General features: G+C 39.4%; 1 protein-coding gene across 8 annotated transcripts in view; it reads right to left on the bottom strand.

The window, feature by feature from the left end:
* The window catches only part of Ankrd28 (ankyrin repeat domain 28), a 168,740-nt gene that overhangs the window by 66,299 nt on the left and 86,208 nt on the right, over positions 1 to 16,233 (bottom strand). For 7 of the 8 annotated variants that reach the window (XM_045135531.1, XM_045135530.1, XM_045135532.1 and 4 more), the window contains one exon: positions 13,803 to 13,881. In XM_045135531.1, the coding sequence (XP_044991466.1) occupies positions 13,803 to 13,881 (79 nt within the window). Of the gene's footprint in view, positions 1 to 5,179; positions 5,303 to 13,802; positions 13,882 to 16,233 lie in introns of those variants that run through there. The other variant, XM_045135535.1, reaches the window with a different exon arrangement.

The following is a 16,233-nucleotide window of genomic DNA, read 5'->3' as shown; positions in this document are numbered from 1 at the left end:
AATTAGTCAGTAGAACAACAACAAAAAAAGCAATCTCCAAGTTCAGTGAGAGATTCTGTGTCGGGAAAATGAGGTGGAAAACCAACAGAGAAGGACAGAGACTTAATGTCCTCCTCTGGCCTCCACATACATGTGCATCTGCACACACAAACACTGACATGCACTACACACACCACAAGAAAATGAAAGTATTCTCTTAAGACTATGAAGCAATAATCGGTTTCTTTGATTATTATTTTTTGAACAGTATTGTTACTATAGCCTTGGCTGGTTTCAAACTTGACACCATCATGTCTCTTCCTCTGTAGTGTTGGCATACACTATAGGTACATACCATAAGGAAAAAATTATGTAGGGTGAGATTTCTGGAATAAGTATCTAGCTTAAATGGAGATATGTAATTAAGAAATAAAACAAAAAACTTGATTTACTCATTCTATTCTGAGCTCTAGAATGCATGTGATACAGTCTACATTTGCAAATAGATAGTGTTTAGTAGAAAGAACCAAGGGGGAGGAGTGACATGGTTTTGAACAAAGCTGTCCATAGTCCATAATCAGTAAACATTGTGATTCAGGTTGTCCCAGGAGCCTGAATCTTCATTTTGTTAATCACAATTCCTGTCTCCTATCATAGGTAAGTGGAGGAATGAATGAGGTTGTGAGGTGAGAATGGACCCCAGATTTAAACAACATAGGGTCCTCTCTTTCTGTGAATTTTACAGCCAGCAACTAAAAGTATCCCACTTTGACTTCAGGTCTTGGATGCTTTCTCCCTAATCTAATCAGTCACTAAGTTTTCAAAAGAAGTTTGACTTTTAAACCCCATTACCTGCAAAATAGGGACAGTGACTATGATTCTTGTAATCTATTTTCAGTTCTAGCATTCTACCCTATTTTGAAATATTAGCAGAAAATTTCATATTTATTAAATACCTTGTCCAATGGTCTAAATCAGGGCTATCCAGTTGTTGTGGTTTCAATGTAAAAGTCCCTCATGGGCTCATGTGTTTGAATACCTGGTCTTCCTCAGCTGGTGGCACTGTTTGGGAATGTAATGGAACCTTTAGGAGGTGGAGCCTTGCTGGAGGAAGTGGGTCACTAGATGTGGGCCTCGAGGTTTTATAGGTTGGTCCCACTTCCTGTTTGTCCTCTGCTTCCTGTCTGTGAACACAATTGGACCAGCTCTGCTTTCACTTCTACTGTTATGCCTTTTCTGCCACAAAACTTACCCTTACAACTGTTAGTAAAATGAAACCCTTTCCTTCCTTCATTCAGCAGGTCAGGTATTTGTTCACAGCAATGAGAAAACAACAAATTAGCCTTGTGACATTGTAACTTGATGCTATCATGGACAAGTATGTTGGGGCTCATCCATACCTATCCTGGTGTGCATATCCACAGGCTACAGATTATACACTCCTGGTCTAAATGTTTGTGTGACTCCAAAATGCCAAATGAAATCCTAACCCAAAGTAACTGTCACAAGAGATGGGCCCTTGGGGAGGCAGGTAGGTTGTGACAGCAGAGCACTCACGAGTGGGATTAGTTCCCTTACAAAGAGAAAATGTCCCCAACTTCTCTGCCATGTGAAGTTATGGTAAAAAGATGCTGCCCTTAGCAGACCCTAGCCTAGTGGTGCCAGGATCTTGGACTTCCCAGAGGTTAAAACCTACAGAAGTGTTCTGTTATGCTAACTTAAATGGATTTCTTGCTTGACTTTAGCGATATACAGATGAGGTAGCTTTTATAATCAATGCTGAGAGCCTTCAAACTCCAGTTCACTGGCTTTGGGCTGGCTAATCTGTGCACTTTTACCAGACACACCTATGCCTATTCAGTTAAGTACCAAGTAGCTTTTATAACAGACTTCAGTGGTTGCCAGGGCCTATACTGCCTGGGCCGACATAAGCCAACACTTAGTAAAAAGCCAGCCAATTGATGAAGGTACTACTACAGCTATTTGTGCTTTCTTATGAGCTTGCAATAATTACAAATAATTACATTTTCCAAAGCCTGTATCAGTGGAGAATTGTTCTCTGCCTTGCTCTAAAGTCACAGAGATAGTCCATACTCATGAAGTAGGCTTGAGGCCAAGCGCTTCCAATCCCTCTTTCTTTTGGCTGCCTAACAAAAAAAGCTGCATCAAAAGCTTCAGATTCTGTCACCAGGATGGGGGCAGAAGGAGCAAACAATAATAATAGTTCCATCTAAAATACTAAAAATACCACTAACTAGCAGATGATTGCAATGTATCTTTTAAGAGAGCAGTGTGGATACTACTAATTGTCAGCTAAATTGTACATCCCCCTAAATTCATGTATTGAAGTGCTGGTCTCCAGCACTTCAGAATGTGACCTCATTTGGAGATAGGATCTTTAAAACTATTTTGAAAATAATGAAGTTAAAAGCTCATTAGGATGGGTTTAAATCTAGCATGACTGGTGTTCTCAGGAAAACAAGAAGCATGGATACGGATATGGCCCTAATGAAAGCAAAGGGAGAAGTTAGCTATTCATAAGGCTTGGAATGAGGCTTAGAACAGACCCTTCCCTAAATGGCCCTCAGAAACAACCAACCCTGCCAATATCTGATTTTAGACTTCTAACTGGAACTGTGAGAAACATACAATTCTGTTGTTTAAGCTATTCAGTTTGTGGTACTTTGTTACGGTAGACCACCAGAGGTGCAGGCTTTCAAGGGATTCATTCTTTAGTTTTAACTCCCAATACCAGAAACATCAGATTCCTATATGATTAAGGATTATTTTCTATAAAAGGCCAGTCGATGACTAATATCTTTCATAAGGCAGTCATTTAATGACCTAGTAGGTACTAGAAGCAACCAGGGTGATATTTAGCACACTGTTAGACATATGATTTTAAATAAGGCAATAAATTAATAGCTCTCAAACAAAGTATCTATTCCAGGGGCTGGGAAGATTGCTTAGTGGTTAAAGGTTCATGCTTACGAAGCCTGCAAGCTCAGGTTCAATTCCCCAGTACTCCTATAAAACTCAAAGTGGTACATGCATCTGGAGTTCATTTGCAGTGGCAAGAGGCCCTGGCATGCCCATTCTCTCTGTCTTTCCTCACAATTAAATAAGTAAAAATTTTTAAAAAATATCTATTCCTGCTGGGTGTGGTGGCACACACCTTTAAATCCCAATACTCAGAGGTAGGAGGATTACTGTGAGTTCAAGGCCAGTCTGAGACTACAGAGTGAGTTTCTAGGTCAACCTGGGATAAAGTGAGACACTACCTCAAAAACAAGAACAAAGCCAGGTGTGGTGGCACACGCCTTTAATCTCAGCACTTGGGAAGCAGAAGTAGGAGGATCACCATGCATTCAAGGACACTCTACAGAGACTACATAGTGAATTCCAGGTCAGCCTGGGCAACAGTGAGAACTTACCTCGACGGCCCCTCCACAAAAAAATCTATTCCTGAATGGTCAGAATATTTAGCCCTTAAAATATACATTCAAGAAAGTGATTTTATGAAATGTGAAGTTGTGCTGGCAAGTACAGGGAAGAACATGCAGGGGACACCAGAGTTCTACATGGCTATGGTAGAATGCTCAGTTCTCATTTCTGTCTAGCTTTTCTATTAGCAATGTAACTTACTTTCAGCTGAAGTTATCTATTATGAAAACTAAGTGCTTTGGCTTCTTTGTTTTTAACACTGCTTCCACAGAGCTAAGGATATATGAGACAAAGGGCTATTTTTAGTATTGTATGTAACATGTAAGTACTCGTTATTTTATCCTATCCATAATTATTAACTGAAATGGATACTTAACTAGATTCTATAAAAGGAAGTTTAATTGTTTGATTGCATGTATCAATGTCAAAACTAATACCCCTTACCACAAATGTTGGGATTTTATCATGGACACATATTCAATTTAGGTGGACAAATTTTTAAGCAATCCAGTACCTCTAACCACTGAGCTCATTTCTCCAGTCAGACTACAAATTTTTCAAAAGCAGTTTTACCTTAATTCACCAAGAATAAGATAATATGAAGAAATACCATCTTAAATTCAAGGGAACAATTACAAACATAAACCAAAATATGAGGAGTTTCTCCTTTCAGGTAAGAGGTTGGGAATGAGGAAGGACCCAAAGGAAAGCTTATTCAGATGCTGGGAAGGCAAATTGAGTTCTGTAAAAGGGCGTGTTTGTTCCACATCTGCGTACGCTTTTTCTCTCTGTTATATGTGCCCTAAAAATCCCTAACAATCTTTTTGATGACCTAGAACTTTCACCACAAAAGAGCAAGGCAGAGCAGTGCTAAAGAAGGAGCCAGGCAGGCAACTTTATTATTTCAGAGGGAGAGTAACAGTCAATCAGCAGAGAATACCTATGGCATAAGAGCCAGCTCGCAACCCACCTCAAGTCCCTGCAGCAGTATATCAATCAAGTAAGTTATGCACTTGGCTTGAAGAAAAAAGCCTAACTAAACTTTGGTCAGTTACTAACTATCTTCTTGTTACAGCTGCCATCTGCACATTATATGAGTACTTGCTCTTTTCTCAGATTCTGGGCATCAGGTTCAGACACTATCAAGCTTAGGTCTGTTTTCTTAATTCACAAATCTGTTAAGTAAGAATGATCACTTATTCATGAGGTATGTTTTCTTTCAACCTTTGCCTTTCTGAGTTGTAGAAATAAACTCCACTTTATCCCCCTCTGATATAAGAGTCTCTTTTATGATTGCTTTTTCCTTTACACTTTGATTTTTATTTCCTTAAATTGGCTTACAAAGTTAACATGTTTCCCTATGGCATTTTCATATAAAATTCATTTGGGGTGATCCTCCCTCATCTCCCTTCCCCTTTTCTCTTCAACATTCCCCTTCTCCCTCCCCTTCCAAATAACTGACTACTGCTCCTACAATGCATAAACTACAACCCCATGGGGAATATCTGCAACCCCACTGAGGGAACGCCACCAGCGGAATGGGGGCAAGGACGAGGGAAAAGAGGGTACCAACACATGGTGTATCCATACAAAACATCTTGCCAGTAATAATAATCATTAAAAAAATTCCCCCTCTTATGTTCTGTCTTCTCCATTCCCTTTCCTTTAAAGCCTCTTGTTTTCTGGTCTCCTAGTCTTTTTCCACATTTACTCCCATCTAGATACATGTATTAAACAGGTAACAGCGAGGACTCACATGAGAATGAGCATACAGCGTATGTCCTTCTGAGTCTGGGTTTCCTCAAGGTTTTCCATTTCCAGCCATCACCAGGACATATTACACTTTCATTTTTCTTTATGGCTGGATATAATTCCATTGTGCATATGTATTTTATTATTCATTCATCTGTTGATGAGCATCTAGGCCGATTCCACTTCCTTGCTATTGGGGAAGAGCAGGGATAAGCATGGATGTGCAGTAGGATGTAGAGTCCTATGGGGTGTGGTAGAGCGGGGTCACATGGTGGTTCTAGTTTTAGTTTTTGAAGATACCGCACATTGACTGTCATAGTGGCTGCACTAGTTTATACTCTCATCAACAGCAGGTAAGTGTCCCGTCTTCCCATTTCTCACTAGTATTTGTTGTCATTTGTTTCCTTGATGTAGTCATTCTGACTTGCATGAGACGGATTCTCAAAGCAGTTTTATTTTGCATTTCTCTTATGACTAGTGATGCTGAGCACATCTTAAATTATCTACTGACCATTACTATTTCTTTTTTTGTTTGTTTTTCGAGGTAGGGTCTTGCTCTAGCCAAAGCTGACCTGGAATTCATTACGTAGTCCCGGGGTGGCCACAAACTCATGGAGATCCTCCTACCTCCTGAGTGCTGGGATGAAAGGCATGCACTACCATGCCCAGCTTGTATTTCTTCTTTTGAGAACTGTCTGCCTACTTCATTGACCCACTTATTAGTTGGCAGTTTTGTGGGGTTGTTAATTTTTGTAGTTCTTTATATAATCTATCTATAACCCCTCATCTCTAGTATAGTTGAAGAAGATTTTCTCCCTGTAGGCTGTTTAGTTTCTTTCTTTCAGCAGCTGATTAATTTCATGCAATCCTATTTGCTGTCTGTATCACCATGGCTCTGGTGTATAGTCTGAGGTTAGGTAGTATGTCTCCTACTATGCTCTTTGTCCCCCACCCCCCAGAGTGTCTCACTCTGGCCCAGGCTGACCTGGAATTCACTATGTGGTCTCAGGGTGGCCTCACACTCAATCCTCCTACCTCTGCCTCCTGACTGTTTTTGTTTTTTTTTTTTAAATTTCCCTTCCTCTTTATTGGGAGTCACTTCTACCCCCAATAGGCTGCTGCTTTTTATGGTCCCCTGGTGCTGGGCAAGTTCTAGGGTAATATGTCTTCACCTGTGGTAACAGTCCTCACTTGAGGAGGGACCCTGGAGGCCTGTATACTCTTTCCATATTAGGCTCATGAGGGTCAAAGATGAGTGTGATGTGGTGGCAGCTGTGGCCCGGAACCATGATCACCAGGAAATTGTGGTCCCTATAGCCAACTTCAAGTTTTTTTGCCAGCCCATGTTAAGTTCCCCCCTTGGGGTACAGAATGTGAAGACTAAGCACTCATCACAAGATGGGCTGGGTCAGGAGTTCTGCTTTGTTCTTTCTACTTAGAACTGTTCTGGCTGTTTGTGGTCTTTTGTGTTTCCATAAAGAGGTTTAAGATTGATGTCATGAGAATTTTCATGGGGATAGCATTGAATCTATAAATTTCTCTTGGCAATACAGCAATTTTCACAATATTTTTAAAATTAATTATTTATTTATTCGAGAGTGACAGACAGAGAGAGAAAGAGGCGGATAGAGAGGGAGAATGGGTGTGCCAGGGCCTCCAGACACTGCAAATGAACTCCAGATGCATGTGCCCCCTTGTGCATCTGGCTAACATGGGTCCTGGGGAATTGAGCCTCAAACTGGGGTCCTTAGGCTTCGTAGGTAAGCGCTTAACTGCTAACCCATCTCTCCAGCCCATTTTAACAATATTTTAAAAATATATTTTATTTATTTGAGAGAGAGAAACAGTTGGGGGGGTGGAGGAGAGAATGGGCACACCAGGGCCTCCAGCCACTACAAATGAACTCCAGATGCATGAGCCCCCTTCTGCATCTGGCTTACATGGTCCTGGAGAACAAACCAGGATCCATAGGCTTTGCAGGCAAATGCCTTAACTGCTAAGCCACCTCTCCAGCCCCATTTTAACAATATGTTATTTGTCATTCAGAAGCACAGGAGGCAAGCATGGAAGATCTTTCCATCATCTATTACCTTCTTCAATTTCTTTTTCCAGTGCCTTAAAGTTTTCCTTATAGAGGTTGTTTTACCTATTTTGTTAGGTTTATTTCTGGATATTTTATGTAACTTATTTTTGTGTGTTTGGAGGGGTGTATGTGTATCTATACTTAGGACATTGGATAACCTCAGGTATTATCCTCAGGAATGCCATTCATCTCTTTTTGGGACAGGATTTCTTATTGTCCTGGAGGTAACCAGTTAGGCTAAACTGGCTAGTAGTGAACTTCAGGAATCCTCTAGTTTCCATCTTCCCTTTACTGGGATTACAGATGCACACTGACAAACCTGGCATCTTTACATGTGTCTTAGTGATCAAACTCAGATGCTCATGTCTACAAGGAACCACTTTATTCACTAAGCTATCTTCTAGCTCCTTGTTTTTTGTTTGCTTGTTTGTTTTTTGTTTTTGTTTTTGTGGAGGTAGGGTCTCACTCTAGCCCAGGCTGATCTAGAATTCACTCTATATTCTCAGGGTTGCCTCGAACTCATGGTGATCCTCCTATCTCTGCCTCCCGAGTGCTGGGATTAAAGGTGTGCACCACCACGTCTGGCTTCTCAGTTCCTTGTGTTTTTATGTCAGAATGGATACTTATCTAAAAGCCAGAAAAATAAAACTTCACTTCTGACAGCAACTCATTTATATATTAGGCAGGACTGAAAGGTTGATGGGAAAATGGCCACCTTAAAACAATTACCACATTTTTAAAGTTTCTATTATGTACCAGATAATTTTCTAGATGTCTTTTTTGTTGTTGTTGTTGTTTTGTTTTCTATTTTTTTGTTTTTCGAGGTAGGGTCTCACACTAGCTCAGGCTGACCTGGAATTCACAATGTAGCCTTGAGGGTGGCCTCAAACTCTCAGCGATCCTACCTCTGCCTCTTGAGTGCTGAGATTAAAGGTGTGCACCATTACGCCCAGGCTAAATGTCTTAATTAGCTCTTCAAAGTCCATAAAATTTCTATTTTTCCTATTCTTCAGATGAGGAAGTTGGGCATGCTCAGAGAATGACTGAATTCGCAAAGATTATAAAGGTACTACAGAATGGAACCAGACCTTGTACAATCCCAAGCTGCTGGGCCGAAGAGCCTATGCTCTTTGTACTACCTGCATGATCTCTGATAGAAACATAAAGTCTAGTGATTCCTTTACATTTTCACTGATATACAGAACACTGGGGGACTGTGAGATGGCTCACTGGAAAAGGTACTTGCCATGAGTATCTGAAGGTGGATCCCCTGAGCTCACATAAAGCTAGACACAGCAGTGAGCATCTATAATCAGTGTATGCCTATAGTGAGATGGGTGCTAAAGACGAGAGAACCTCCCAGAAGTTCACAGACCAGTTAGCCTGGAAAATGTAGCAGCAAACAAGAGACCCTGCCTTCAGAAGGTGGAAGGTATGGCTGCAGAGATAGACGACTTAATGGTCTAGGCACTAGGCACAAAGGACCTTGGTTTGATTCTCCAGGACCTACAAGAGCCAGATGCATAAGGTGGCACATGCATCTAGAAATCGTTTGCTGTGGCTGAGGGCCCTGGCGCACACATTCTCTCCTCTCCCTCTCTAAAATAAATAAATAAAAATAAAATATTAAAAAAATTAAATTAAAAAAAAGTAGAAGGTGAAGAATGATGTCTGAGGTTGACCCCTGATTTCCACATGCATACCATGGTGCACACACATACAAAAAAAGAAAGAAAGAAAGGAAAGAAAGAAAGAAAGAAAGAAAGAAAGAAGGAAGGAAGGAAGGAAGGAAGGAAGGAAGGAAGGAAGGAAGGAAGGAAGGAAGGAAGGAAGGAAGGAAAGAAAGAAAACTAGGGTTCTAGCTTAATACAAAGTTAGCATTGAATTTTATTTCAACAAGTTTTACTCTTAACCTTTTAGGACCTAATTAATAAAAATTAAAACTAACTGGCAATTCTGAAGAGAAGCACAGATGAAAGACTTTACTTGCTGCCACAGAAAACACATCACTTTCTTTCCCTCCTCACTTACCTGATCCCCTTCAATTCTGTGCTAATAACCAACCCCACGTCTCCCATTCTTCCAGTAAAGATGTGGGAAGTTGAGACCAAAAGGTAAACACAAAAAAATTTCTGAAAAACAGCCCAAACTTATTATTATTATACAGTAGTTAGCACATCCTGCTGGTCCATCAAATCTACAGTTTCACATCTACAGATTCAGCCAACTACAGATTGAAATATTAAAAATATTAAAAATATATACATATCAAATGTACAGATTCTAACAAGTACCATTCCCTACATAGCACACAACTATTTACACTGTTTCTACATTATATTAGGTTTTAAATAAATGTAATCTGGAGGTGATTTCAAGTACCCAGGCAGATGCACATATTTACATGTGGATATTATGTCATTTTACATGGGAGACATCAGCATCTGCAGATTTTTGAATCCCTGTGTGTGCATAAGCATGTGTATGCCCTAGAATCAATCCTTCATAGATGTGGAGGAATTGTTATTACTCAGCAATACTCTAGGTACTGTACATCTTGGAGAGGCAAAATGGACCAGTTTTCTGCCTTTGTGGAACTTACATTCCAGCGGGGACAGAAGACAATAAAAGCAAGTATGCTTTATAAGGATGTTTAGAGGATATTAAGTTCCAGCTCATACTGGAGATGGGAATTTCGGGCTGAGAAAGCAACAGGCAAGCACCTAGAGGTGGGAATTCTTCATTTTTCCTTTGTATAAAAGCTTCATGATGGAACAAATGTAGGAGCTGAAGGATGGGGAAGAATGTTGTGAACGCTATCCTCTGGATAGGACATGGCTGTTGTGCTTATGACTGCATAGCAGCTGTGTTTACATGCTGAAGACTTGCACAAGATCAAGCTTCTCAACATTCGTCACCCTGGGGGTGGGAGGAGTCTCATGAAGTTGCATCCCGGCCTGAGGAGCTACTGATAGTCAATGGTTGCTGGGGGAGGGAGAGATGGGAGAGACATGTTCTTCAGTGGGAGGAAGGAAGGAAAGGGAAAAGGCTTCAAATGACTTCATATTTATAGTTCTAAGGACACAATAGTATCAACAGCATAAGAAAACTTAGAAGCTGAACAGTAAAGTGTAGCTTTGAGAGATTCTAACAGAAAAGATCCAGCTCAACTGTGTCCACATTCCAAACTTACAGAATAAAAAAGCTACATGGGCTATACTGTATCATAAAACTGAAAATCTAATATTAAAAATATTTATCAAAGGCAAGTTGAAACAGATTTTTATACATGCACCCTAGTTAATCTTACATATTCAGTTACATTCTTTTGTTTTGTTTTTTTGAGGTAGGGACTCACTCTAGCCCAGGCTGACCTGGAATTCACTATGTAGTTTCAGGGTGGCCTCAAACTCACGGCAATCCTCTTACCTCTGCTTCCCGAGTGCTGGGATTAAAAGTGTGTGCCACCACGCCCGGCTCTCAGTTACATTCTTATTTGAAAGCTTGTATTAGAAATTATCACATTGAAGTGAACGTACAAATTTCAGTAAATTAATCTTCTACAGAGTAACTAAAAATGCGTATTGCAAATATTCACTTTTAAAAGGGATTGAGTCAACCACAAGCATTTAGAAGAGGGGGAAAGTTACCCCTCCATACTGAATCATATAAAATATTTCTATTAAAAACTGGGCATGGTGATGCACACCTGTAATCCCAGCACTTGGGAGGTGGAGGCTACAGGATCAGAAGTTCAAGGTCATCCTTGGCTATGAATTTAGCAGTGTCTCAAATGATTATTAAAAATAAAATTAAATAAAAATAAAATCTATTACAATTACAGCAGTAGAGTTCTTACTGAAAGTCCTAGTGATTAAAATAAATGAACTGTACTGTTTCTAACACAACTATTTAACATAAAAAGAGAATTTTTTTGTTTGTTTGTTTGTTTTTTTTTTTCAAGGTAGGGTCTCACTCTGGCTCAGGCTGACCTGGAATTCACTATGTAGTCTCAGGGTGGCCTCGAACTCACGGCGATCCTCCTACCTCTGCCTCCCGAGTGCTGGGATTAAAGGTGTGCGCCACCACGCCCAGCAAAAAGAGAATTTTTTGAACAATGTGACAAAATTCCACACCTAAGTTATAACTCAATTTCTATTATCAAAAAAATGTTTCCAACTGGGAGTGGTTGCACACACCTTTAATCACAGCACTCGGGAGGCAGAAGCAGTTGGATTGCTGTGAAGCCACCTTGAACTAGAGTGAGATACTACCTCAAAAAACCAAAACAAACCAAAACCACACTTCAGAGTAAACAGGAAATTGCATTTTTTCCCTTGAATCTCTATCTCTTTAGTACTTAACTCCAGTAATGGGCAAACATCCATAGATGGGCAGACATCTTCAAGAAAGGATTATTACAGACCAAACAATTCATAAAGAAAATAACAATAGTAGCTGGGCATGGAGGTGCATACCTTTAATCCCAGCACACTTGGGATGCAGAGGTAGGAGGATCACTTTTGAGTTCAAGGCCACTCTAAGACTACATAGTGAATTCCAGGTCAGCCTGACTAGAGAGAGACCCTACCTTGGAAAACCAAAAAAAAAAACCCAAATCTAGAAAATAACATTAGCAGGTGGCACATGTATAACCATTTTTAATTCTAGGATCATGAGATATTTTTTCTCAAAGTTAGATTTAAAATATTTTATTAATTTGTAATGACAAAAGTTTAATGAGGGCTACTATATGATGAGATCATCATACCAATTTTCTTTTTCTATTAGCACTGTATTCTGATTGTATCCCCACTATGGATTTATCTGTTTAATTTGACAACAGAAGATCAATTGGACTACTAAAAATTATTATAGTAAGCTGGCTATAACAGAAACATTGCTAAGCTGCTCAATGGCCTGCTTTGGAACTACAGGCACTATGATGATAATATGAGCTGGTCAATAATAGGAAGTTCTGGTGTTTTGTTGCTTCATATTATAAAGACTTTAATCGTTTGGAAGAAATTCAAAAGTAAATCATAATTTCCTTTTTTCTTTAAAAAAACTTTCTATTTATTTGAAAGAGAAAGAGAGGCAGATAGAAAGAGAGAGAATGGGTGCATCAGGGCCTTTAACCACTGCAAACAAACTCCAGATGCACGTGCCACCTTGTGTGTCTGGCTTATGTGGGTCCTAAAGAATTGAATCTGTGTGTGTCCTTTGGCTTTGCAGGGAAATGCCTTAACTGCCAAGCCATGTCTTCAGCTCAAGCATAATTTCCTAACCATTTTACAGACCCTCAAAACTGAGTTAAATAAAAGCGATCTGAAGACAGAAATCCTATTGGCACAGCTTTAAAAACATGTATATAATCAGACCAAGTCTTACCATACATCCTTGGTCTGGGCCACTATTACCCCCTACCAACCCCTGTTCAGAGGAACTGTCCCTTACTAACTGTATTCAGTGAAGCCCATTACAAATACACCATCATACCTTTTATAACACCCATCTCCCTACAGCTACTATCCTTAGTACTTGTTCATTTTTCCACAGTAGCTATCACATTTTAAAAGATTTATTTATTAAAGACAGGTAGGTGGGGGGGGGGGAGAGAAAGAGAGGGAGAGGGAGGGAGAGAATGGGTGTGCCAGGGCCTCTAGCCACTACAAACAAACTCCAGACACGTGTGTGCTACCATGTGCATCTGGCTTATGTGGGACCTGGAGAATTGAACATGGGTCCTTAGGCTTCACAGCAAGCACCTCAACCGCTAAGCCATTTATCCAGCCAGCTATCATCTTTTAATGTGCTGTCAAATTACTTGTATTTACCAGAGAATAAACTTTATATTAAGGACCTTTGTTCTGTTTTTCAATGTACTGTTAGCATCTAGAACAAGATTTGTGACCAGAATTTATATAATGAGTAAATAAACCAGTTTCAACTTAGGAAACAAATATTAGTAATAAAGTCATGCAGTCAATATTCAGTTAGGGTTGAGAAACCATTAACTTTTTCTGTTTGTTTGATGCTTTAAAATTTTTTTTTGTTTATTTTTATTTATTTATTTCAGAGGGGGGGGGAGGGAGGGAGGGAAGGAGGGAGAAGGGCAGATAGATACAGACAGAATGGGCGTGCCAGGGCCTCCAGCCACTGCAAATGAACTCCAGACATGAGCACCCCCTTGTGCATCTGGCTTACGTGGGTCCTGGGGAATCAAGCCTTGAACCGAGGTCTTTAGGGCTTCATAGGCAAGCACTTAACCACAGAGCCATCTCCCCAGCCCTGTTTGATGGTTTTTTGAGGTAGGGTCTTATTCTATCTAGCACAGGCTGACCTGGAATTCACTATGTAGTCTCAGGGTAGCCTTGAACTCATGGTGATCCTCCTACCTCTGCCTCCTGAGTGCTGGGATTAAAGGCATGTGCCACCATGGCCAGCTCATTAAAATTTTACTGAGGCAAGTTCTCTCTTTAAGAAACATTAATTATGACAGAAGTAAACATAATGGGCTCTTATCACACAGATGCTATCATACCAGATAAAATAAGCAGTTCAATAATTTCTGCATCTCCAAGATAGGCAGCAGCATGTAAGGGGGTTCTCTTTTCATTGTCCTGTGAAAAAAAGGAAAGACAGGACATCAATTTTTAACATTGTTTCAATGAATAAAACCATTATAAACTACCAATTTCTTATTCTCACTACTCTAGTGTATAAGTCTCATTAATAGACTATAGGATGTTTCCTTACTAAGATAAAGTCTTACTATGCTGACATAATGTGACAAATGCAAAATTCCCCATGCAGAAACTTTGTTTATGTGTAAAATTATTGCAAGAAATATTGTGTACCATTACATTCAGCCTATGGGTATAAGGTATATATGAGAGAAACAATTTCATGACTAGACTTGGGTCTCCACATCAAAAAAAGCTCATTAAGTACAAGCAAATATTAAAAGTTCTGAAACATTTTGGTTCCAAGCATTTTGTGTAAGTGATACTCAACTTATTGAAAGTGCAGCAAAGAATGAAAATTAAAATACAAGCTGGGTGTGTTGGCACACACCTTTAGTCCCAGCATTTGGGAGACAGAGGAAGGGGAATGACTGAGAGTTCAAGGGCAGGCTGAGACTACATAGTAAATTCCAAGTTAGCCTGGGCTGGAGTTAGACTGTACCTTGAAAAGCCAAGCCAAAACAACAATAAAAATAATTAAAATACAGATAAGTTTCTTAAGCTGACTTCGAATATCTTTATGCTTTGTTTATAAATTCAATGTCCTAGAATTCGTAAGACCTAGAATCATTTGTGAGGGACTATATAGATTAGATTAGCTTCAGTGCCTCTGTGAGGGATTATGTTGATTACATTAAAGTGGGAAGACCCACCTCAACTCTGGGCAGAATTATTCATTGCTCTCTACTTCCTCCCTGCAGATGTGACATTTTGACTCTGGTTTCCTGCTTCTGTGATGCTTTCACTGCCATGACAACTACCTTGTAGAACCATAAGCTGAAATAAACTTTCTTTACATTGCTTCTGGGTTGGATATTTTGTTCAAGCAAACAGAAGTTGACAATTACAATCTCTATACTGCTGATTGGGAACATTTATTTTACACACTGGTACTCATTTTTTATTTAATACCATCTGTTTTTTAAAAAGGTAAAAAAGGTGTGTGTGTGTGCGTGTGTGCAAATTCTCTCGCAGCTAGATGCAAATGAACTCCACTTGCATGGGAACTCCCGAAGCATATACTACTTTTACATCCAGCTTTACGCTGATGCTGGGAAACTGAACCAGGCCCACAGTCTTTGCAAGCAAGCACCTTTAGCCACTGACCAATCTCCCCCAGCTCACATACTATTCCTCTCTTTTACTAGTACATTGCCATAATTTTGACAGTTTAAAACTGTTGGCATAAATAAACACAAACCTCAAAAGATCTGCTAATAAAAATGTTTCCATGGGAGCACACAAAGTAGCAGCACAAAGAAAATGTTTTGAGGATTTAAATGCAAAACCAAGGCTCTTCTTAACATTACTGCTAGCTTTACTTCCAAGTCCAAAATATATGACTGTTTTTTTTTTAATATAGAGAAAGAGGGAAGAAGGGAAGGAAGAGAGAATATGGGCGCACCAGGGCCTCCAGCCACTGCAGATGAACTCCAGGCTCATTCGCCCCCTTGTGCATCTGGCTAAGTGGGACCTGGGGAATCGAACCGGGGTACTTTGGCTTTGCAGGCAATGCCTTAACTAAGACATCCCTCCAGCCCTGGCTGTCTCTATCTATCTATCTATCTATCTATCTATCTATCTATCTATCTATCTATCTATCATATATATATATATATATACATACACATACACACACATATAAGATATATATATATATATATATATATATATATATATATATATATATATATATATATGGTATTCACATTTAATGTTTGGCTTAGTGATACTCTTACAACACAAGTGTTCTCTAATTGCAGAAGTGCAATGTCACAATCATGGATTTTAAAATTAATTTTCACATTTCCAAAGTTACAATGGTGTATTACTGTCTGTGCTGCATTTGTAGAAAAAAAACAACCTACATTTATTTAGAAATACTTATTTTGAGATTTATATCCATTCTGTGATCAATTATTCATTGTTTCCTATTATGTTCTCCCCTTTGTCCAAAGAAATGAAGTTCTAGATAGTACTTTACCCACATAGTGACAGATTACATTCCTATACTGCTTTGAAGTTCTGTTATTTATAACTGATGTAGAGGTCAAGTCAATCATAGACTTTCAGGTCATCTTTGATTGAAAAGACAAGCTTTGACCAGATAAGATGTCAAATATCCAGATACCCTCAAAGACTGTCAAACAGTAAGACAGAAATGAGCCAACGTATACCATATAAGGGATATTAGTATAGAATGATAAAGGTTAAGTGACTTAGAGCTGG

The sequence above is a fragment of the Jaculus jaculus genome, chromosome 16 (assembly GCF_020740685.1).
Source record: "Jaculus jaculus isolate mJacJac1 chromosome 16, mJacJac1.mat.Y.cur, whole genome shotgun sequence".
Lineage (NCBI taxonomy): Eukaryota > Metazoa > Chordata > Mammalia > Rodentia > Dipodidae > Jaculus > Jaculus jaculus.
This window is presented reverse-complemented; position numbering and strand designations above follow the sequence as displayed.